The sequence below is a fragment of the Pezoporus occidentalis genome, unplaced genomic scaffold (genome assembly GCF_034315485.1).
Source record: "Pezoporus occidentalis ecotype Australia unplaced genomic scaffold, CSIRO_AGI_Poc_V1 ctg468, whole genome shotgun sequence".
NCBI lineage: Eukaryota > Metazoa > Chordata > Aves > Psittaciformes > Psittacidae > Pezoporus > Pezoporus occidentalis.
In genome coordinates, this window is record NW_026915800.1 from 20,139 (window position 1) to 44,006 (window position 23,868).

Sequence of the window (23,868 nt, forward strand, 5' to 3'; positions counted from 1 at the left end):
TTTTGAGCCCAAATCGGGGCTGCGGAACTAGAGGTTTTTTGGGCTTGGAGATGACGTCATCGTGGCCTCGATTGCAGACCCAAAACCGCGGGTTTTGAGCCCAAATCGGGGCTGTGGAACTAGAGGTTTTTGGGCTTGGAGATGACGTCATCGTGGCCTCGATGGCGGCCCCAAAACCGCAGGTTTTGAGCCCAAATCGGGGCTGCGGAACTAGAGGTTTATGGGCTTGGAGATGACGTCATCGCGGCCTTCATTGCAGACCCAAAACCACGGGTTTTGAGCCCAAATCGGGGCTGCGGAACTAGAGGTTTTTGGGCTTGGAGATGACGTCATCGTGGCCTCGACGGCGGCCCCAAAACCGCGGGTTTTGAGCCCAAATCGGGGCTGCGGAACTAGAGGTTTTTGGGCTTGGAGATGACGTCATCGTGGCCTCGACGGCGGCCCCAAAACCGCGGGTTTTGAGCCCAAATCGGGGCTGCGAAACTAGAGGTTTTTGGGCTTGGAGATGACGTCATCGCGGCCTCGATGGCGGACCCAAAACCGCGGGTTTTGAGCCCAAATCGGGGCTGCGGAACTAGAGGTTTTTGGGCTTGGAGATGACGTCATCGCGGCCTTCATTGCAGACCCAAAACCGCGGGTTTTGAGCCCAAATCGGGGCTGCGGAACTAGAGGTTTTTGGGCTTGGAGATGACGTCATCGCGGCCTCGATGGCGGACCCAAAACCGCGGGTTTTGAGCCCAAATCGGGGCTGCGGAACTAGAGGTTTTTGGGCTTGGAGATGACGTCATCGCGGCCTTCATTGCAGACCCAAAACCGCGGGTTTTGAGCCCAAATCGGGGCTGCGGAACTAGAGGTTTTTGGGCTTGGAGATGACGTCATCGCGGCCTCGATGGCAGACCCAAAACCGCGGGTTTTGAGCCCAAATCGGGGCTGCGGAACTAGAGGTTTTTGGGCTTGGAGATGACGTCATCATGGTCTTCATTGCAGACCCAAAACCGCAGGTTTTGAGCCCAAATCGGGGCTGCGGAACTAGAGGTTTTTGGGCTTGGAGATGACGCCGTCGGGGTAGAGCTGCTTGAAGTGCGCCACCACGTCCGGGTCCAGCAGGTGGATCCCGTCCAGCTGGTTCCCCAGCGTGATCCTAATTAATTAGAGCATTAATTAATTAATTAGTCATTAATTAACCCGTTAACCATTAATTAACCATTAATTCAGGAACCGAGCTCGTCAGTTCACCCCTAATTCGTTACGTAGGGGCCGTAGCTCAGCGTTCATTGATCGGGGTCATTAATTAATCAGGTCCGTTAATTAATTAGTAATCAGAGTCGTTAGGACCGTTAAGCATTGATTCGCTTTTCCACCCCAAATTCCCCCTTTTTCACCCCAAAAAAATCACTTTTCCACCCCAAATTCACCCTTTTTCACCCCAAACCCCCACTCTAGAACCCGAAATCCTCCATTTCCACCCCAAAATCCCACTCTAGAACCCCAAAATCCCCCTTTTCCACCCCAAAAAAAATCACTTTTCCACCCCAAAATCCCCCAAAAAAAATTTTTCACCCCAAACCCCCACTCTCCACCCGAAATCCCAAAAAAAATCCTTTTCCACCCCAAAATCCCACAAAAAAAATCTAGAACCCCAAAATCCCCCTTTTCCACCCCAAAAAAATCACTTTTCCACCCCAAAATCCCCCTTTTCCACCCCAAAAAAAATCACTTTTCCACCCCAAAATCCCCCTTTTTCACCCCCAAAAAATCACTTTTCCACCCCAAAATCCCCCTTTTCCACCCCAAAAAAAATCACTTTTCCACCCCAAAATCCCCCTTTTCCACCCCCAAAAAAAAATCATTTTCCACCCCAAAATCCCCCTTTTCCACCCCAAAAAAAAATCACTTTTCCACCCCAAAATCCCCCTTTTCCACCCCAAAAAAAATCATTTTCCACCCCAAATTCCCCCTTTTCCACCCCAAAAAAAATCACTTTTCCACCCCAAAATCCCCCTTTTCCACCCCAAAAAAAATCACTTTTCCACCCCAAAATCCCCCTTTTCCACCCAAAAAAAAATCATTTTCCACCCCAAAATCCCCCTTTTCCACCCCAAAAAAAATCACTTTTCCACCCCAAAATCCCCCTTTTCCACCCCAAAAAAATCACTTTTCCACCCCAAATTCCCCCTTTTCCACCCCAAAACCCCCCTCCTGGACCCAAAATTATTAATTATTAATTAGCTGTTAACGCGTTATCATTGCGCTACCAAATTGCTTTCAACGAGCTATGCAGCAAATATCAAGCTATCAACGCTCGATTAATTAGCCGTTAATTAGTCGCTAATTCGTTGTTAATGGGATCCATTAATTAGGACTTATTAATTAGCTATTAATGCGTTATCATTGAGCTACCAAATCGCTTTCAATGAGCTATTCAGCAACTATCAACAAGCTATCAATGCTCGATTAATTAGCCGTTAATTAGCCGCTAATTAGACGCCATTACTTAGCTATTAACGCATTATCATTGCGCTACCAAGTTGCTTTAACCAAGCTACCAACGATCGGTTAATTAGCCATTAATTAGTCGCTATTTAGCCGTTAATTAGACACTAATTAGTTGTTAATGGGATCCATTAATTATTAATTAGCTATTGACACATTATCATTGTGCTACCAAGTCGCTTTAAACGAGCTATTCAGCAACTATCAACAAGCTATCAACGATTGATTAATTAGCCGTTAATTAGTTAACAATTGGAGCCATTAATTATTAATTAGATGTTAACGCGTTATCATTGCGCTACCAAATCGCTTTCAACGAGCTATTCAGCAACTATCAACAAGCTATCAACGCTCGATTAATTAGCCGTTAATTAGCCGCTAATTAGACGCTATTACTTAGCTATTAACGCGTTATTGCGCTACCAAGTTGCTTTAACCAAGCTATTCAACAAGCTACCAACGATCGGTTAATTAGCCATTAATTAGTCGCTATTTAGCCGTTAATTAGACGCTAATTAGTTGTTAATGGGATCCATTGATTATTACTTAGCTATTAACGCGTTATCATTGCGCTACCAAGTCGCTTTAAACGAGCTATTCAGCAACTATCAAGCTATCAGCGCTCGATTAATTAGCCGTTAATTATTCGCTAATTAGCCGCTAATTAGTTAACAATTGGAGCCATTAATTATTAATTAGCTGTTAACGCGTTATCATTGCGCTACCAAATCGCTTTCAATGAGCTATTCAGCAATTATCAACAAGCTTCCAGCGCTCGATTAATTAGCTGTTAATTAGCCGCTAATTAGACGCTATTACTTAGCTATTAACGCGTTATCATTGCGCTACCAAGTTGCTTTAACCAAGCTATTCAACAAGCTACCAACGATCGGTTAATTAGCCATTAATTAGTCGCTATTTAGCCGTTAATTAGACGCTAATTAGTTGTTAATGGGAGCCATTAATTATTAATTAGCTATTGACGCGTTATCATTGCGCTACCAAGTCGCTTTAACCGAGCTATTCAGCAACTATCAACGAGGGGGTTAATCAGCCGCTAATTAGGCGCTGATTAGGCGCTAATTAGGCGCTGATTAGGCGCTAATTAGATGTTAATTAGATGCTAATGAGCGGTACCAGTTGGGCTGGACGTTGTGCGGCCGCCCGAAGAGCTCGATCTTGCGCGTGCCGGGCGAGAGCCGCTCGATCATGCCGTAGATCTCGTCGGGCTTGTGGCTCGTCGAGCGCACCTGATTGGCCACGCCCCTCATTAGCATAACGGCATGCTAATTAGTGACGTCATTAACGGGGGGGGGGGGGCGGGGGTTAACCTCGGCCACGATGACGTCGCAGTCCAAGCCGCGGTTGAAGCCTTGGGGGTTGCCCTTCACCCCCACCTATGAAAAAGAGGGGTTTTTGACCCAAAATGAACCAAAATCCCACTTTCTGGACCCAAAAGGACACCTCTTGAGACCAAAATCTGACTTCTGCGCCCCAAAAATACCCAAAAAGGCAGCTTTGGGAACCCCAAAATCCACCCTTTTCACCCCAAAATCCCACTCTAGAACCCCCAAAATCCCCCTTTTCCACCCCAAAACCCGACTCCAGGACCCCAAAATCCCCCTTTTTCACCCCAAACCCCCACTCTAGAACCCCCCAAATCCCCCCTTTCCACCCCAAAATCCCACTCTAGAACCCCCCAAAAAGTCCCCCTTTTCACCCCAAAACCCCACTCTAGAACCCCCAAAATCCCCCCTTTCCACCCCAAAATCCCACTCTAGAACCCCAAAGTCACCCTTTTTCACCCCAAAACCCCACTCTAGGACACCCAAATCCTCCTTTTCAACCCCAAAACCCGACTCCACGACCCCAAAATCGCCCTTTTCCTCCCCAAAAAAATCACTTTTCCACCCCAAAAAAAAACCACTTTTCCACCCCAAATTCCCCCTTTTTCACCCCCAACGCCCACTCTAGAACCCCAAATCCTCCATTTCCACCCCAAAATCCCACTCTAGAACCCCAAAATCCCCCTTTTCCACCCCAGAAAAATCACTTTTCCACCCCAAAAAAAATCACTTTTCCACCCCAAAATCCCCCTTTTTCACCCCACACCCCCCCCCCGGACCCAAAATCCCCCTTTTCCACCCCAAACCCCCCCTCCCGGACCCAAAGTCCCTCTTTTCCACCCCAAATCGCAGTTTTTCACCCCAAAATGACCCAAAATCGCCCTTTTTCCCCCCAAAACCCCACTCTAGAACCCCAAAATCCCCCTTTTCCACCCCAAAATGACCCAAAATCTCCCTTTTCCACCCCAAAATGACCCAAAATCGCCCTTTTCCACCCCAAAATGACCCAAAATCGCCCCTTTTCCCCCCAAAGCCCTGCCCCATACCAAGCAATGCTCCTTGCCGTGGTTGAGCCAGTGCCCGGTGCGGCCGGTGCGGATGATGCGCTGCAGCTGATTGGTCTTCACCCAGATGATCTCATCGACGCGCTCGTACCTGCCCGTTTGGGGGGAAAACGGGCCATTTTGGGTCACTTTGGGGTGAAAAGAGGCCATTTTGGGGGTGAAAAAAGGGCGATTTTGGGGAGCCCCGAAACTCACCCCCAGAGGTTGAGGCATTCGCGGCCCAGCTCCATGGCCCTGTGGGGAGGAGGGTGTGGGGTCACTAAGGGGGTTTTGGGGCCAAAAATGGGGGGTTTGGGTCAATAAAGGGGGTTTGGGGTCAATAAAGGGGTTTTGGGTCAATAGAGGGGGTTTGGGGTCAATAAAGGGGTTTTGGGTCAATAAAGGGGTTTTGGGTCCCAATGAAGACCCCAATGAAGACCCCAATGGAAGACCCCAATGAAGACCCCAACAAAGACCCCAATGAAGACCCCAATGGAAGGCCCCAGTGGAAGACCCCAACGAAGATCTCAATGGAGGATCCCAACGGAAGACCCAAGCGAAGACCCCAATGGAAGACCCCAATGGAAAATCCCAATGGAAGATCCCAAAGAAGACCCCAACGAAGACCCCAATGATGACCCCAATGAAGACCCCAATGGACGATCCCAATGGAAGACCCAAGTGAAGACCCCAATGAAGACCCCAACAAAGACCCCAATGGAAGACCCCAATGGAAGACCCCAATGGAAAATCCCAATGGAAGATCCCAATGGAAGACCCCAACAAAGACCTCAACGGAAGACCCCAATGGAAGACCCCAATGGAAGATACCAATGGAAGACCCCAACGAAGACCCCAATGGAAGATCCCAATGGAAGACCCCAACGAAGACCCCAATGGAAGACCCCAATGGAAGCCCCCCCCCTTGCCCCCCCGCCCCCGATGGAAGTGGGCTTGTTGGCGACCTCCCGGTGACCCATAGGAAGAGGAAGCCCTCGTCCTGCAGCACGGGGATGTTGAGGCGCCGCATCTCGTCGTCGGTGAGCGTCCCGTAGGGCAGCTCCATGTGGATGTCCCAGGGCGGGTCGGCCATCACCACCGCGAACTTGCCCAGGATGCTCACGTCCAGGTACCGGATGTCGCAGCAGATCCACTGCGGAAGGGGACACACCGAAATCCAGCAGGAGGCCTCAAAAGGCCATCAAAATACAACTAAATCCGTCAAAACACAACTAAATCCATCAAAATACGACTAAATTCCATCAAAATACGACTAAATTCCATCAAAATACAACTAAATTCATCAAAATACAACTAAATTCATCAAAATACAACTAAATCCATCAAAATACAACTAAATCCATCAAAATACAACAAAATTCCATCAAAATACAACTAAATTCCATCAAAATACAACTAAATTCCATCAAAATACAACTAAATTCCATCAAAATACAACTAAATTCCATCAAAATACAACTAAATTCATCAAAATACAACTAAATCCATCAAAATACAACTAAATTCATCAAAATACAACTAAATTCCATCAAAATACAACTAAATTCATCAAAATACAACTAAATTCCATCAAAATACAACTAAATTCATCAAAATACAACTAAATTCATCAAAATACAACTAAATTCATCAAAATACAACTAAATTCCATCAAAATACAACTAAATTCATCAAAATACAACTAAATTCCATCAAAATACAACTAAATTCCATCAAAATACAACTAAATTCATCAAAATACAACTAAATTCCATCAAAATACAACTAAATCCATCAAAATACAACTAAATTCAAAACACTTCCTGAAAATTCCAACAAAATCCAACAAAATTCCATCAAAATACAACAAAATTCCAACAAATTCCAACAAAATTCACCAAAATTCAACCAAATTCCAACAAAATTCAACAATTCCAACAAAATTCAACAAAATTCTAACAAAATCCAACAAAATTCCAACAAAATCCAACAAAATTCAAGACACTTCCTGAAAATCCCAACAAAATTCACCCAAATTCCAACAAAATTCAACAGAATTCCAACAAAATTCAACAAAATACCAACAAAATCCAACAAAATTCCAACAAAATCCAACAAAATTCAAGACACTTCCTGAAAATCCCAACAAAATCCAACAAATTCCAACACAATTCACCCAAATTCCAACGAAATTAAAAAAAAAGATTCCAACAAAATTCAACAAAATTCCAACAAAATTCACCAATTCCAACAAAATTCATCGAATTGCAACAAAGCTTTAAAATTCATTAAAATTCCCCAAAATCCATCAAATTCTCCCAAAACTCCACCAAAAAAGCTTTAAAATTCTGCCGAATCCATCAAAATTCTCCCAAATTCCAACAAAACCCTTTAAAATTCTGCTGAACCCATCAAAATTTCCCACAAATTCCACCAAAACCCTTTAAAATTCTGCTGACCCCATCGGAATTTCCCCCAATTCCAACAAAAACCTTTAAAATCCTGCTGACCCCATCGAAATTTCCCCCAAATTCCAACAAAACCCTTTAAAATCCTGCTGACCCCATCAAAATTTCCCACAAATTCCAACAAAACCCTTTAAAATTCGGCGCCAAAATGGGGCCGGCAAATTCGATTCTCGTAGTGCACGTACTTGCAGGTGTCCATGTGGAAGCAGTTCCCCAAATTCCACCAAAACCCTTTAAAATCCTGCTGACCCCATCGAAATTTCCCCCAAATTCCAACAAAACCCTTTAAAATTCTGCTGAATCCATTGAAATTCTCCCAAATTCCACCAAAACCCTTTAAAATCCTGCTGACCCCATCGAAATTTCCCCCAAATTCCAACAAAACCCTTTAAAATTCTGCCAAATCCATCAAAATTCTCCCAAATTCCACCAAAACCCTTTAAAATCCTGCTGACCCCATCGGAATTTCCCACAAATTCCAACAAAACCCTTTAAAATTCTTCTGACCCCATCGAAATTTCCCCAAATTCCACCAAAACCCTTTAAAATTGTGCTGAACCCATCAAAATTCCCCCAAATTCCACCAAAACCCTTTAAAATCCTGCTGACCCCATCGGAATTTCCCCCAATTCGCCCCCCAATTACCTGCGGTGGGAAGAGCCGATCGGCGCCCGCGTCGCTCCCGCCGGGGGGCCGCGCCAGCTCCTTTGGTGTGGGGCTGCGCTGCCGTGGGGCGGCGGCGGGGGGGCTGTGGGGCGGCGCCATGGGGCCGGCGTCGATCTCGTAGTGCACGTACTTGCAGGTGTCCATGTGGAAGCAGGTGTTGAGGAAGGAGCAGTCGCCCAGCGACTCGTCCGTGTGCTTGTTGATGATGCGCCTGTGGTTGTGGGGCGGGCGCGCGCGGACGTTGGGGGGCAGCTGGGGGGCAGCTGGGGGGCATTTAGGGGGCATTTGGGGGGCCATGCGGGTCGTTAGGCAACAGGGATCCGTGGATCTATGGGTGGGCTCTATGGGTCGCTCCATGGCTCTATGGGTCGCTCTATGGGTTGCTCCATGGCTCTATGGGTCGCTCTATGGGTCTGTGGGTCTATGGCTCTATGGGTCTATGGCTCTATGGGTCGCTCTATGGCTCTATGGGTTGCTCTATGGGTCTATGGGTCGCTCTATGGCTCTATGGGTCGCTCTATGGCTCTATGGGTGGCTCTATGGGTCTATGGCTCTATGGGTGGCTTTATGGCTCTATAGGTGGCTCTATGGGTCACTCTATGGCTCTATGGGTGGCTCTATGGGTCACTCTGTGGCTCTATGGGTTGCTCTATGGATCTATGGGTCTATGAGTGGCTCTATGGGTCTATGGATGGCTCTATGGGTCTATGGATGGGTCGCTCTATGGGTTTATGGGTGGCTCTGTGGCGCTATGGATGGCTCTATGGGTCTATGGCTGTATGGGTCGCTCTATGGGTCTATGGGTCTATGGGTCGCTATGGGTCGCTGTGGGTCTCACCGGAAGTGCAGGCGGCGGCAGGGCCGTCGCTGGCCCTCACGCACTCTGGCTCTATGTCTCTATGGGTCAGTCTCTATGGGTCTCTATGGGTCAGTCTCTATGGGTCCCTATGGGTCGCTATGGGTCGCTATGGGTCGCTGTGGGTCTCACCGGAAGTGCAGGCGGCGGCAGGGCCGCTCGGCGCCGCTGGCCCTCACGCACTCTGGCTCTATGTCTCTATGGGTCAGTCTCTATGGGTCTCTATGGGTCTCTATGGGTCTCTATGGGTCTCTATGGGTCGCTATGGGTCGCTGTGGGTCTCACCGGAAGTGCAGGCGGCGGCAGGGCCGCTCGGCGCCGCTGGCCCTCACGCACTCTGGCTCTATGTCTCTATGGGTCAGTCTCTATGGGTCTCTATGGGTCTCTATGGGTCCCGCTATGGGTCGCTGTGGGTCTCACCGGAAGTGCAGGCGGCGGCAGGGCCGCTCGGCGCCGCTGGCCCTCACGCACTCTGGCTCTATGTCTCTATGGGTCAGTCTCTATGGGTCTCTATGGGTCTCTATGGGTCCCGCTATGGGTCGCTGTGGGTCTCACCGGAAGTGCAGGCGGCGGCAGGGCCGCTCGGCGCCGCTGGCCCTCACGCACTCTGGCTCTATGTCTCTATGGGTCAGTCTCTATGGGTCTCTATGGGTCTCTATGGGTCTCTATGGGTCCCGCTATGGGTCGCTATGGGTCGCTGTGGGTCTCACCGGAAGTGCAGGCGGCGGCAGGGCCGCTCGGCGCCGCTGGCCCTCACGCACTCTGGCTCTATGTCTCTATGGGTCAGTCTCTATGGGTCTCTATGGGTCAGTCTCTATGGGTCTCTATGGGTCCCGCTATGGGTCGCTATGGGTCGCTGTGGGTCTCACCGGAAGTGCAGGCGGCGGCAGGGCCGCTCGGCGCCGCTGGCCCTCACGCACTCTGGCTCTATGTCTCTATGGGTCAGTCTCTATGGGTCTCTATGGGTCTCTATGGGTCCCGCTATGGGTCGCTATGGGTCGCGGTGGGTCTCACCGGAAGTGCAGGCGGCGGCAGGGCCGCTCGGCGCCGCTGGCCCTCACGCACTCCTCCTTGGTGCCGTGGTCGCAGAACTCCTGGACCTGCGCGCGCCCGCGGGACCGGAACTTCTCCACGATGGATTGCTCCTTGGCCGTCGTCGTGTTCAGCAGCTCCAGGATCTCCTGGCTCACCTGACACACAGAGACCCATAGACACTGACCCATAGAGACCCACAGATACCGACCCATAGACACTGACCCATAGACACTGACCCATAGGGACCCATAGACACCGACCCATAGAGACCCATAGACACTGACCCATAGACACCAACCCATAGAGACCCATAGAGACCCATAGATACCCATAGACACTGACCCATAGGGACCCATAGACACCGACCCATAGAGACCCATAGACACAGACCCATAGACACCGACCCATAGACACCGACCCATAGGGACCCATAGACACTGACCCATAGAGACCCATAGACACCAACACATAGAGACCCATAGAGACCCATAGACACTGACCCATAGACACTGACCCATAGACACTGACCCATAGACACCAACACATAGAGACCCATAGACACACACCGACCCATAGACACCGACCCATAGACACACACTGACCCATAGACACAGACCCATAGAGACCCATAGACACAGACCCATAGGGACCCATAGAGACCAACCCATAGAGACCCATGGACACCAACCCACAGCAAGATGACCCATAGAGACCCATAGAGACCCATAGACACCGACCCATAGAGACCCATAGAGACCAACCCATAGAGACCCATGGACACCGACCCATAGACACAGACCCATAGAGACCCACAGAGACCCATAGCAACAGACCCATAGACACAGACCCATAGACACCCATAGAGACCCATAGACACCGACCCATAGAGACCCATAGAGACCCATAGACACGGACCCATAGACACAGACCCATAGAGACCCATAGACACATAGAGACCCATAGACACCGAACCATAGAGACCCATAGAGACCCATAGAGACAGACCCATAGAGACCCATAGAGACAGACCCATAGAGACCGACCCATAGACACAGACCCATAGACACAGACCCATAGAGACCCATAGACACCAACCCACAGCGAGAGACCCACAGACACAGACCCATAGAGACCCATAGACACCAACCCATAGACACCGACCCATAGAGACCCATAGAGACCAACCCATAGAGACCCACAGACACTGACCCACAGTGAGAGACCCATAGACACAGACCCATAGCCACAGACCCATAGCGATGGACCCATGGACACAGCCCAACCACCCCCCTTGGTGGAGCCCCATTGATGGATCCCAATCACCCCATTGATGGATCCCCATTGATGGATCCCAATCACCCCATTGGTGGATCCCCATTGATCCCAATCACCCCATTGATGGATCCCCATTGATGGAGCCCCATTGATGGATCCCAATCACCCCATTGGTGGATCCCCATTGACAGAGCCCCATTGATGGATCCCAATCACCCCCATTGATGGATCCCCATTGATCCCAATCACCCCATTGATGGATCCCCATTGACAGAGCCCCATTGATGGATCCCAATCACCCCATTGATGGATCCCCATGGATGGAGCCCCATTGATCCCAATCACCCCATTGATGAATCCCCATTGATGGAGCCCCATTGATCCCAATCACCCCATTGATGGATCCCCATTGATGAATCCAAATCACCCCACTGATGGAGCCCCATTGATGGATCCCAATCACCCCATTGATGGATCCCCATTGACAAATCTCCCCTCACCAACCTCCACCCCCCCCCAATCCATCCCCATTGACCCAGCCCCCCAACCACCGACCCCCCGCCCCCCATCTTGCCCCACACGCACCTTCTTGCTCTGCTGCTCCTTGGTGGACTGCTGACTCAGCAAGCTCTCGATCTCCAGGTCCACGTCGGACGCCATCTTGCGCGCCCTCTTCATCGCCTCCTTCCCCTCCCCCACTCCCCCTCCCCCACCTCCCCCCCCTCCTATGGCCGCCGTCCCCCCCCCACCGCCTCCATCTTGCTCCGCCTTCCTCTTCCTCCCCCCCCCTCCCCCCCCTCCCCCTCCTCCTCCTCCTCCCCCTCCCCCCCCGTGGTGGTGCTGCGGCTGCGATGACGTCACCGCTGACGTCACGGCCCCGCCCGTCATGGCGCTCAGCTTGGAGCGGTCGGCGTAGGTGACCACCATGGCGCCGTCGGGGGGGAGGAGCCCCCGGCGCACCTCGATCAGCTCCTGCGCCGCGAACTTCTGCAGCAGGCTCTCCACGCCGACGCGCGTCGCCGTGACGTCATCCTGCGCGACACAGTGACGTCATCGCGACGCGGACATGATGTCATCGCAACGTCATCGCGACGCAGACACGACATCATCGCGATGCGGACACGACGTCATCACGACGCGGACACGGCATCATCGCGACGCGGATATGACATCACGACACGGACATGACGTCATCACAACATGGACATGACGTCATCACGACACGAACATGGCGTCATTGCGATGCGAACATGGCGTCATCGCGACACGGACATGACGTCATCACGACACGGGCATGACGTCATCACGACACGGACACGACATCATCGCGACACGGACATGACGTCATCACGACACGGACATGACATCATCACGACATGAACGTGACGTCATCACGACACAGAAATGACATCATCACGACACGGACACAACGTCATCACGACACGGGCATGACATCATCACGACCCGAACACAACGTCATCACGACACGGGCATGACATCATCACGACCCAAACACAACGTCATCACGACGCGAACATGGCGTCATCACGACACAGAAATGACATCATCGCGACACGGACATGACGCCATCACGACACGGACATGACGTCATCACGACACAGGCATGACATCATCACGACCCAAACACGACATCATCACGACGCAAACATGGCGTCATCACGACACGGGCATGACGTCATCACAACCCGAACACAACGTCATCACGACACAGAAATGACATCATCACGACATGGACACAATGTCATCACGACAGGGACATGACGTCATCACGACGCGGACATGGCGTCATCACGACCCTGGCACCATAAGGGCGCTACGGGGGTGACGTCATCCTACGGGATGGATGGGGATGGATGACGTCATCACAACACGAACATGACGTCATCACGACCCCAACACCAGCACCGTAAGGGCGCGCTACAGGGGTGACGTCATCCTATGGCGGCAACGCCGCCTAGAGACCGACGATAGGGATGACGTCATCATATCGGGACATGTAGAACCCTCTATAGAGATGACATCATCATATCAGGATGTGTAGAGCCCGCTATAGAGATGACGTCATCATATTGGGACATAAAGCGATGACGTCATCCTATCAGAACGTATAGAAGCCGCTACAGAGATGACATCATCATATCGGGACATAAAGCGATGACGTCATCCTATCGGGACGCGTAGAACCCTCTACCGAGATGACGTCATCGTATCGGGACGTATGGAGATGACGTCATCCTACCGGGACGTATAGAATGCCCCCTATGGAGATGACGTCATCCAATCGGGATGTACAGAACCCACTTATAGACGTGACGTCATCCTACCGGGACGTATAGAACCACCCCTTTGGAGATGACGTCATCCAATGGGGACACGGAGAATGGCGCTATAGAGATGACGTCATTGTATCGGGACGTATGGAGATGACGTCATCCAATCGGGACGTATGTCGATGACGTCATCGTATCGGGACGTATGTCGATGACGTCATCCAATCGGGATGTATGTCGATGACGTCATCGTATCGGGACGTATGGAGATGACGTCATCCAATCGGGACGCACAGAACCCCCCCCCCATGGAGATGACGTCACCCAACGTCAGGGAGCCGCCTATGGGGCGGGACAAAGATGGCCGCCGGAGCAGGAAGTGACGTCACTCACGGCGGCGATGACGCGGCAGAGGGCGTCGGCGTCGGCGGGCAGCGCCAGGGGGGGGTCGGCGAGGAGGAGGAGGAGGCGGCGCTCGAGGGCGGGGTCGCAGGCGGTGACGTCATCGGCGGCGGGGGGGCGGGACGATGATGACGTCAGCGCTGACGTCGCAGAGGAGGAGGAGGAGGAAGGAGGGGGAGGGGAGGAGGAGGAGGAGGAGGGAGGGGGAGGGGCCGGGCTCGAGGTGCGGGGAGGGGTGGGGTCTAAGGGGGGGGGAGAAGGGCTCATTAGGGTTAATTAACACCCAATGACGTCATTAATTAACCCAGGCACACCACCGAGGGCCACGGACCCTCATTAAGGGCCACTAAGCCCCTAATTAAAGCCATTAACCCCCATTAACCCCCTAATTAAACTCATAAATGGCCATTAAACCTCATTAGTGGCCATTATGCACCTAATTAACGGCGTTAAGGACCATTAACCCCCTAATAATGATTATTAATGGCCATTAAACCTCATTGATGGCCACTAACCCCCTAATTAATGACATTAACACCCATTAACCCCCTTATTGATGACATTAACCCCCATTAACACCCCTAATTATCCTTATTAACCCTCATTAATGCCTTAATTACCCCAATTTCCCCAAATTTCCTGACTTAATTAACCCCATTACCTCCCATTGATCCCATGAACCCCACTCATTAACCCCATTAATGACCCCTCATTAACCCCATTACCCCCCCTCATTAACCCCATTAACCCCCCTCATTACCCCCATTACCCCCCCTCATTAACCCCATTACCCCCCCCTCATTAACCCCCATTAACCCCCCCTCATTACCCCCATTACCCCCCTCATTAACCCCCATTAACCCACCTCAACCCCATTACCCCCCTCATTAACCCCATTAACCCCCCCTCATTAACCCCATTAACGACCCCTCATTACCCCCCTCATTAACCCCATTAATGACCCCTCATTAACCCCCATTAACCCCCCATTAACCCCCATTAACCCCCCTCATTACCCCCATTACCCCCCCTCATTACCCCCATTACCCCCCCATTAACCCCATTACCCCCCCTCATTAACCCCAATTACCCCCCCTCATTAACCCCCATTAATCACCCCACGGGTCCTGCTTCCTGCGCCGCTGCAGCCGCTCCCGCAGCGAATCCAACTGCTTCTTGTGGGCCTGGATGGAGCTCCACGTGTCCGACATCGCGGCCCGGGACCCCGGGGAACGGGAACGGAGCCAAACCGGGACCGGGAGCCGAGCACCGGGAGCCGGCCACGACCCCGTCCCCTCACGGCGCCGGAGGCGGAAGAGGCCGCTGGGAAGGCCGCGAAGCCGCCGCCGCCATCTTGGGTGAGGGCAAAGGGAAAGGGAAGGAGGAAACCGAGGGGGTGTTTCCATGGCAACGGACGTCTTTACGACGGTTGCGTCGCGACGGAGGGGGGAGCGTCGCCGGGGTAACGGCAGCCATGTTTAGTGAGGGCAACGGGGTCTGTACGGCGTTTCCGTAGCGGCGGCAGCCATCTTGAGGACGGGCGAGCATCGCCATGGCAACGGGCGCCATTTTAGGGGCTGGCGAGTATCTCCATGGCAACAGGCGCCATTTTGGGAGCGGGTAAATGTCGCCATGGCAACGGCGGCCATCTTGAGGGAGGGCGAGTATCGCCATGGCAACGGCCGCCATTTTGAGAGCTGGCAACGTCTCTTTACGCCATTTCCGTCGCGACGGCAGCCATCTTGAAGCCGGGAGGGCATCTCCATGGCAACGGCCGCCATTTTGATAGGGGACGCGTATCTCCATGGCAACAGACGCCATTTTGGGAGCGGGTAAATGTCGCCATGGCAACGGCGGCCATCTTGAGGGAGGGCGAGTATCGCCATGGCAACGGCAGCCATGTTTAGTGAGGGCAACGGCTTACAACGGCGTTTCCGTCGTGGCAGCCGCCATCTTGAAGCCGGGCAAGCATCGCCATGGCAACGGGCGCCATTTTAGGGGCGGGCGCGTACGTCTACGCCATCTTGAACGCTACCCCTTATCTCCATGGCAACCGTCGCCATCTTGGATGCTACCTCCGTCTCCATGGCAACCGCCGCCATCTTGCGCACCGTCTCCCTGGCAACGGCCGCCATTTTGTCCCCTGAGCCCCCTCTCCCCCCGCAATAAACAGAAATGGGGGGGGAGGGGTCCGTTTAATGTCTTTAATGGCCTAAACTATGGTTATGGGGGGGGGGGTGGGGTCTCCATCACCCCCCATTGCCCCTACTCGTCCCCCTCCCCCTCCATGGGGGGGTCCCCCCCCTCCTCTTCCTTGGGGGTCCCCAGGGGGGCTCTGGGGGGGGGGTGGCTCCAGAGGGGTCCCGGTGGTGTCCATGGGGGGGGCACCTGTGGGGAGAAGAAGGGGTGGGGGTGGGGTGGGGGTCAGTGTTGGGTCCCCCCCCCCATTCCCTTCCATCCCCTCCCCCCACCCCTTTTCCCTTTATTCCCAAGGGATTTCCCTGAAATTCCCCCGTTTTTCCCACAATTTCCACCCAAATTTCTTCATTTTCCCAAATTTCCCCCCAAATTCCGTCGTTTTCCCCACAACTTCCCTGAAATCGCCTCGCTTTCCCCACAATTTCCCCCAATTTCCCCTAAATTTCCCCATTTCCCCCCAAATTCACTCAGTTTCCCGACAGTTCCCCCAATTTCGCTTGAATTTCCTCATTTTCCCCACAATTCCCCCAATTTTCCCCCAATTTTCCTTTATTTCCCCCAGATTCCCCCCTGGTTTCCCCAGTTTCAAAAATTCTCCCAAATTCTCCCCAATTTCCCCCATTATTTCCTTCCTTCCCCCCCATTTTCCTTCATTTCCTCCAAATCCCACTCAAAATCCATCCCAAATTTCAAATTCCATTCAAATTTCACCCAAATCCCACCCAATTTAACTCAAATTCCACCCAAATACGAACCAAATTCCACCCAAATTTCCCCCAAACCCCACCCAAATCCATCCCAAATTTTAATCAAATCCCACCCAATTTCAGCCAAATTCCCCCCAAATCCATCCCAAATCCCACCGAAATCCCCCCAAATTCCCCCCAGATTTCCCCCCAAATCCATCCCAAATCCCACCCAAATTCAGCCAAATTCCCCCCAAATTTCCCCCCAAATCCCACCCAAATTCAGCCAAATTCCACCCAAATTTCCCCCCAAATCCATCCCAAATCCCACCCAAATTCAACCCAAATTTCCCCCAAATTCCACTCAAATTTCTCAACAATTCCACCCAAATTCCACCCGAATCCCCCCAATCCAGCCTAAATTTCCCCCAAATCCCACCCAAATTCCACTCAAATTCCGCCCCATTCCATCCAATTTCCCCCAAATCCCTCCCAAATTTCCCCCAAATCCCGCCCAAATTTTCCCCAAATCCCACCCAAATTTCCCCCAAATTTCCCCCAAATCCCCCCAATTCCCCCCCAATTCCCCCCATCCCCCTCTTACCTCCCCTTCCTCCTCCCTTCCTCCTCCTCCTCCTCCTCCTCCTCCGGCCTCCTCCCCGCGCCGCCCCCGCTCTCGTCCCCTCTCCATGCACAGGGGGCAGGAGCCGGGGGGCGGGGGGGGGCCCCCTTGGTGCCCCCCACAGCGGAGCCTCCACGCGCGGCGGCACCGGTGCCATTGGGCCTCCATTGATGACGATGATGACGATGATGACGATGATGATGGTGACGGTGATGGGGGGCGGAAGAGGGGCCATGGGTTCTGGTCGCGCCCGTCGGCGCCCGACAGCAGCCGGAGCTTGGGGAAGGCGGCGAGGTTGAGGTGGGGGCTCCTATTGACTTGATGGGTGCTCATGTTGACCTGGTGGGTGCCCACGTTGACTTGATGGGTGCCTCCATTGACCTGCTGGGTGCCCACGTTGACCTGTTGGGTGCTCACGTTGACCTGGTGGGTGCTTGGGTTGACCTGGTGGGTGCCCACGTTGACCTGTTGGGTGCCCACGTTGACCTGGTGGGTGCTTGGGTTGACCTGGTGGGTGCCCACGCTGACCTGTTGGGTGCCCCCTTTGACCTGGTGGGTGCCCACGTTGACCTGGTGGGTGCCTGGGTTGACCTGGTGGGTGCCCACGCTGACCTGTTGGGTGCCCCCTTTGACCTGGTGGGTGCCCACGTTGACCTGTTGGGTGCCCATGTTGACTTGATGGGTGCCCCCATTGACCTGGTGGGTGCTTGGGTTGACCTGTTGGGTGCCCACGTCCTGTTGGGTGCCCATGCTGACTTGATGGGTGCCCCCAGTGACCTGTTGGGTGCCCACGTTGACCTGTTGGGTGACCACGTTGACCTGTTGGGTGCCCACGTTGACCTGTTGGGTGCCCACGTTGACTTGGGTGCGCGCACTGACCTGCTGGGTGCTCATGTTGACTTGAGGGGTGCCCATGTTGACCTGTTGGGTGCTTGGGTTGATGGCTTGGGTGCCCTTGAAGACCTGTTGGGTGCTTGGGTTGATGGGCTGGGTGCTCACATTGACCTGATGGGTGCTTGGGTTGATGGGCTGGGTGCTCACATTGACCTGATGGGTGCTTGGGTTGACCTGTTGGGTGCCCGTGTTGATCTGCTGGGTGCTTGGGTTGGGTTGGGTGCTTGGGTTGACCTCTTGGGTGCCCACACTGACCTCTTGGGTGCCTGGGTTGGGTTGGGTGCCCACGTTGACCTGTTGGGTGCCCACACTGACCTCTTGGGTGCTTGGGTTGATGGGTTGGGTGCCCACGTTGACCTGTTGGGTGCTTGGGTTGACTTGGATGCTCCCACCATGCTGCTGAGTGGCCACGTTGACCCCTTGGGTGCCGGGGTTGTCCTGTTGGGTGCTCCTATTGACTTGCTGGGCGCCCACATTGACCTGTTGGGTGCTCCCATTGCCTTGTCGGTTGCCCACATCGCCCAGCTGGGTGCCCACATGGCCTTGGCCGGCCCCACCATGATGCTGAGCGCCCACGTTGACCTCTTGGGCACCCACCTTGACTTCCTGGGGGCTCCCATTGACCTCTTGGGCACCCACATCGACCAGTTGCTTGCTCCCATTGAGATCGTGAGTGGCCACGTTCAACTCTTGGTTGCCCTCATTGACTTGGGTGCCCCCATTAAGCGGTTGGGTGGCCCCACTGAGCGGGTGGCTGCCCCCATCGACTTGGTTGCTCCCATTGACTTGGTTGCTCCCATGGAGTGGTTGGTTGCCCACATTGACTTGGTTGCCCTCATTGACATGTTGGTTGCCCCCATTGAGTGGTCGCTTGCCCCCATTGATTTGGTTGCCCACATTGACTTGGTTGCCTCCATTGAGTGGTTGGTTGCCCACATTGACTTGGTTGCCCCCATTGAGTGGTTGGTTGCCCACATTGACTTGGTTGCCCCCATTGAGTGGTTGGTTGCCCACATTGACTTGCTTGCCCCCACTGACCTCTTGGCTGCTCCCATTGACTTGGTTGTTCCCATTGACTTGGTTGCCTCCACTGAGTGGTTGGTCGCCCACGCTGACTTGCTTGCCCCCATTGGTTGGTTGGTTCCCTCCATTGAGTGGCTGGTTGTTCACGTTGACTTGGTTGCCCCCATTGAGTGGCTGCTTGCCCCCACTGACCTGGTTGCCTCCATTGGTTGGTTGGTTGCCCACATTGACTTGCTCGCTCCCATTGACTTGGTTGCCCCCGTTGAGAGGTTGGTTGCCTCCATTGAGTGGCTGGTTGCCCACGCTGACTTGCTTGCCCCCATTGAGTGGTTGCTTGCCCTCATTGGCCTGTTGGTTGCTCCCACTGACCTGGTTGCCCCCATTGGTTGGTTGGTTGCCCACGTTGACTTGGTTGCCCCCATGGAGTGGTTGGTTGCCCACGTTGACTTGGTTGCCCCCATGGAGTGGTTGGTTGCCCACGTTGACTTGCTTGCCCACACTGACCTGGTTGCCCCCATTGGTTGGATGGTTGCCTCCACTGAGGGGTTGGTTGCCCACGTTGACTTGGTTGCCCCCATTGAGTGGTTGCTTGCCCACACTGACTTGGTTGCCCCCATTGGTTGGTTGGTTGCCTCCACTGAGTGGTTGGTTGCCCACATTGACTTGGTTGCCCCCACTGAGTGGTTGCTTGCCCACACTGACCTGGTTGCCCCCATTGGTTGGTTGGTTGCCTCCACTGAGTGGTTGGTTGCCCACGTTGACTTGGGTGCTCCCACTGACCTGGTTGCCCCCATTGGCCAGCTGGTAGCTCCTATTGACTTGGTTGCCCCTGTTGACTTGGTTGCCCCCATTGCCCTGTTGCTTGCCCCCGTTACCCTCTGCCCCCTTGCCCGCCGCCGCCACCGCCGCCGCCACGGCCGTGGCGGGCAGGAGGAGCTGGAGGCGCTGTGGGGCTGGCGGGGGGCCCGCGGCCACGTGCGGGGGGCGCTGGCGGTGCCGCTGGCAGTGGGCCTTGAGGCTGCCGCGGGCGGCGAAGCGGTTGCCGCACACGGGGCAGCGGTGGGGCCGCTCGGGCGCGTGGGGCTGGCGGGCGCCCGGGGCCTTGCCGCACACGGTGCACTCGCGCCGCCCGCCCGGTGGTTGCGGCGGTGCCGGCGGGCGGAAAGGGGGCAGGAGGTGGAAGAGGGCCGGCTTGGGGGGCAGGAGGGGGCTCTTGTGGGGCTGGAGGGTGCCCAAGAGGAGAACCTGGCGGCAAATGTCCTCGGTCAGCTGGAGCTGGTGGAGCTGGCGCTGCTGCAGGACGCGGAGCTCCTCCAGGATCAAGGGCAGGTTCAAGGGGGGGGCCAAGGCGTGGGGGGGGCTCTGGGGTGGGCGGTGGGGGTCCGAGTCCATGGTGATGGGGGGAGCTGTGGGGGGGGGGGGAAAATGGGGGGGGGGTTGCACTGAAATCCAATGGTTTAGAGCCAAAAAGTAGGTGGTTTAGCCCCAAAAGCACGTGGTTTAGCCCCAGATCAGGTGGTTTAACCCCCAAATCGTCAGATGCCAAAAAGCAGGTGGTTTACCCCAAAATTAGGTGGTTTAGCCCCAAAATTAGGTGGCTTAGCCCCAAAATCGGGTGGCTTAGCCCCAAAATTAGGTGTTAGACAGCAAAAAGCAGGTGGTTTACCCCAAAATCAGGTGGTTTAGCCCCAAAATTAGGTGTTAGACACCAAAAAGCAGGTGGTTTTCCCCAAAATCAGGTGGTTTAGCCCCAAAATTAGGTGTTAGACTCCAAAAAGCAGCTGGTTTACCCCAAAATTAGGTGGTTTAGCCCCAAAATTAGGTGGCTTAGCCCCAAAATCAGGTGGTTTAGCCCCAAAATTAGGTGGCTTAGCCCCAAAATTAGGTGGCTTAGCCCCAAAATTAGGTGTTAGACAGCAAAAAGCAGGTGGTTTACCCCAAAATCAGGTGTTAGACACCAAAAAGCAGGTGGTTTACCCCAAAATTAGGTGGTTTAGCCCCAAAATTAGGTGGTTTAGCCCCAAAATTAGGTGTTAGACAGCAAAAAGCAGGTGGTTTACCCCAAAATCAGGTGTTAGACACCAAAAAGCAGGTGGTTTACCCCAAAATTAGGTGGTTTAGCCCCAAAATTAGGTGGCTTAGCCCTCAAATTAGGTGGTTTAGCCCCAAAATTAGGTGTTAGACAGCAAAAAGCAGGTGGTTTACCCCAAAATTAGGTGGTTTAGCCCCAAAATTAGGTGTCTTAGCCCCAAAATCAGGTGGCTTAGATCCAAAATTAGGTGGCTTAGCCCCAAAATCAGGTGGCTTAGCCCCAAAATTAGGTGTTAGCAAAAAGCAGGTGGTTTACCCCAAAATTAGGTGGTTTAGCCCCAAAATTAGGTGGCTTAGCCCCAAAATTAGGTGGCTTACCCCAAAATCAGCTGGTTTAGCCCCAAAATTAGGTGGCTTAGCCCTCAAATTAGGTGGTTTAGCCCCAAAATTAGGTGTTAGACAGCAAAAAGCAGGTGGTTTACCCCAAAATTAGGTGACTTAGCCCCAAAATCAGGTGGTTTAGCCCCAAAATTAAGGTTTCAACACTAAAAACCAGTTGTTTGACCCCCAAATCAGGTGTTAGGCACCCAAAAGCAGGTGGTTTACCCCAAAATTAGGTGGTTTAGCCCCAAAATTAGGTGGTTTAGGTCCAAAATCAGCTGGTTTAGCCCCAAAATCAGCTGGTTTACCCCCCAAAATTGAGTGTTAGACACCAAAAGCAGGTGGTTTAGCCCCAAAATTAGGTGGTTTAGCCCCAAAATCAGGTGGTTTGTCCCCCAAATCAGCAGCTTTGCCCGCCAAATTAGGTGTTAGACACTAAAAAGCAGTGGGTTTACCCCAAAATCAGCTGCTTTAGCCTCAAAATCAAGAGCTGGACACCAAAAAGCAGTCGTTTGACCCCCAAAATTAGGAGGTTTACCCCCCAAATCAGGTGTTAAACCCCCAGAAATCAGGGTTTGGACCCCAAAACTGGGTGTTTTACCCCAAAAAGCAGTTGTGGGTCCCCAAAACCCTCTTCTTTCCCCCATATCCCTGCTTTTTGCCCCAAATCACCAAAGCCACAATTATTGCCCCCCCAAACCAACATTTTCCACTCCAAAATCACCTTTTTCCCCTCAAAAACCACCATTAACCCCCCAAAATCACTGTTTTTCCCCCCAAATCAGCATCATCACCTCCAAACCACCACTGACCCCCCCAAAATCACCGTTTCTGCCCCAAAATCACCATTCCCCCCCCCAAAAAGCATCATTTCACAGCCAAATCGATATTATCCCCCACAAAAAACAACGTCCCCCCCAAACCCCTATTTCCCTCCCCAAATCCCCATTTTTCACCCCAAACGACACGTTCAGCCCCAAACTCCCCATTTTTCACCCCAAAACGACCATTATCCCCCCAATCCCCATTATCCCCCCAAAGCACCATTTTTGCCACAAAAAATCACCTTCCCCCCAAAATCACAACTTTCCCCCCAAATCACCATTTCCCCCCCCCCAAAATCCACATTTCTCCACCCAAATCCCCATTTCCAGCCCCCAAATCCCCCTTTTTTTGCCCCAAAACGACCTGCCCCCCCCCGCCCCCCCAAAGGGATGGATAAGGGGGGGTCCCACCTCCAGGCTCAGCCATGGCTATGGGGGTCCCGTGTTGCCCCCCCCCATAGGAGGAAGAGGAGGGGACCAAGGCGGATGTAAAGGGGGGGAGCCCCCCCCCCCAACCGTGACGTCATTAAGGGGAGGGGGAGTTTTGGGGCGAAAAGGAAGGGAAAAGGGGTTTTGGGGGGGGTCTAAAGGGGGCTATGGGGGGGTTAAAGGGGTGGGGGGCAGTTAAAGGGGGATTTGGGGTAAAAAAAACGATTTTGGGGAGATATAAACCTATTTTTGGGGTATTAAACTTGCAGTTTTGGGGTGAATAAAGTTCTTTTGGGGGTTCTAAACTAAATTTGGGGGCATTTGTCCTTACTTTAGGTTTGTATATCTTTATTTTAGGTTTATTTACCCGTATTTTAGGGCGATTTATCCTTATTTGAGGCTTATTTTAGGGGCTAAATACTTACTTTTGGGGGGAAACATCAACTTCTTTTGGGGCTTAAATACCGGTTTTGGGGAGTTAGGCTCATTTGGGGGGGTTAAATCCCTATTTTGGGGGTTAAAATCCCTATTTTTGGGGTTAAACCCCTATTTTGGGTGTTTAAACCCCTATTTTGGGGGTTGAACCCCCTATTTTGGGTGTTTAAATCCCTATTTTGGGGGTTAAAACCCCTATTTTGGGTGTTTAAATCCCTATTTTGGGGGTTAAAACCCCTATTTTGGGTGTTTAAATCCCTATTTGAGGGGTTTTAAACCCTATTTAGGGGTTCAAACCCCAGGTTTTTGGGTTTTAAACCCAATTTGGGGGCATTGGATACTAATTTGTGTGCCAAAGCACTTATTTGGGGGCGTTTTAGGCTATTTTAAGCAATTGCAGCCATTTTCTTGAGAGGAGCTGAATTTTTGGGGTGGGATCTTCACATTTGGGGGCACCTCTTTTGGTTTT

General features: G+C 52.6%; 2 protein-coding genes across 2 annotated transcripts; both read right to left on the reverse strand.

The window, feature by feature from the left end:
- Nucleotides 1-1,007: 1,007 nt before the first annotated feature.
- Nucleotides 1,008-15,086, reverse strand: METTL3 (methyltransferase 3, N6-adenosine-methyltransferase complex catalytic subunit). The gene is made up of 11 exons (XM_062636054.1): nt 14,993-15,086; nt 13,867-14,117; nt 11,768-12,214; nt 9,887-10,062; nt 7,996-8,227; nt 5,848-6,035; nt 5,099-5,137; nt 4,886-4,994; nt 3,825-3,890; nt 3,631-3,743; nt 1,008-1,141 (listed from the first exon to the last, which is right to left on the reverse strand). The coding sequence occupies exons 1-11, from the start codon at nt 15,084-15,086 to the stop codon at nt 1,030-1,032; spliced, it is 1,827 nt and encodes a 608-aa protein (XP_062492038.1). The 3' UTR covers nt 1,008-1,029.
- A 783-nt stretch (nt 15,087-15,869) lies between these two features.
- Nucleotides 15,870-20,691, reverse strand: SALL2 (spalt like transcription factor 2). Its single transcript, XM_062636051.1, has 6 exons — nt 18,757-20,691; nt 18,283-18,450; nt 18,160-18,222; nt 18,016-18,099; nt 17,531-17,973; nt 15,870-16,029 (listed from the first exon to the last, which is right to left on the reverse strand). The coding sequence occupies exons 1-6, from the start codon at nt 20,689-20,691 to the stop codon at nt 15,870-15,872; spliced, it is 2,853 nt and encodes a 950-aa protein (XP_062492035.1).
- Between the last annotated feature and the right edge of the window lie 3,177 nt (nt 20,692-23,868).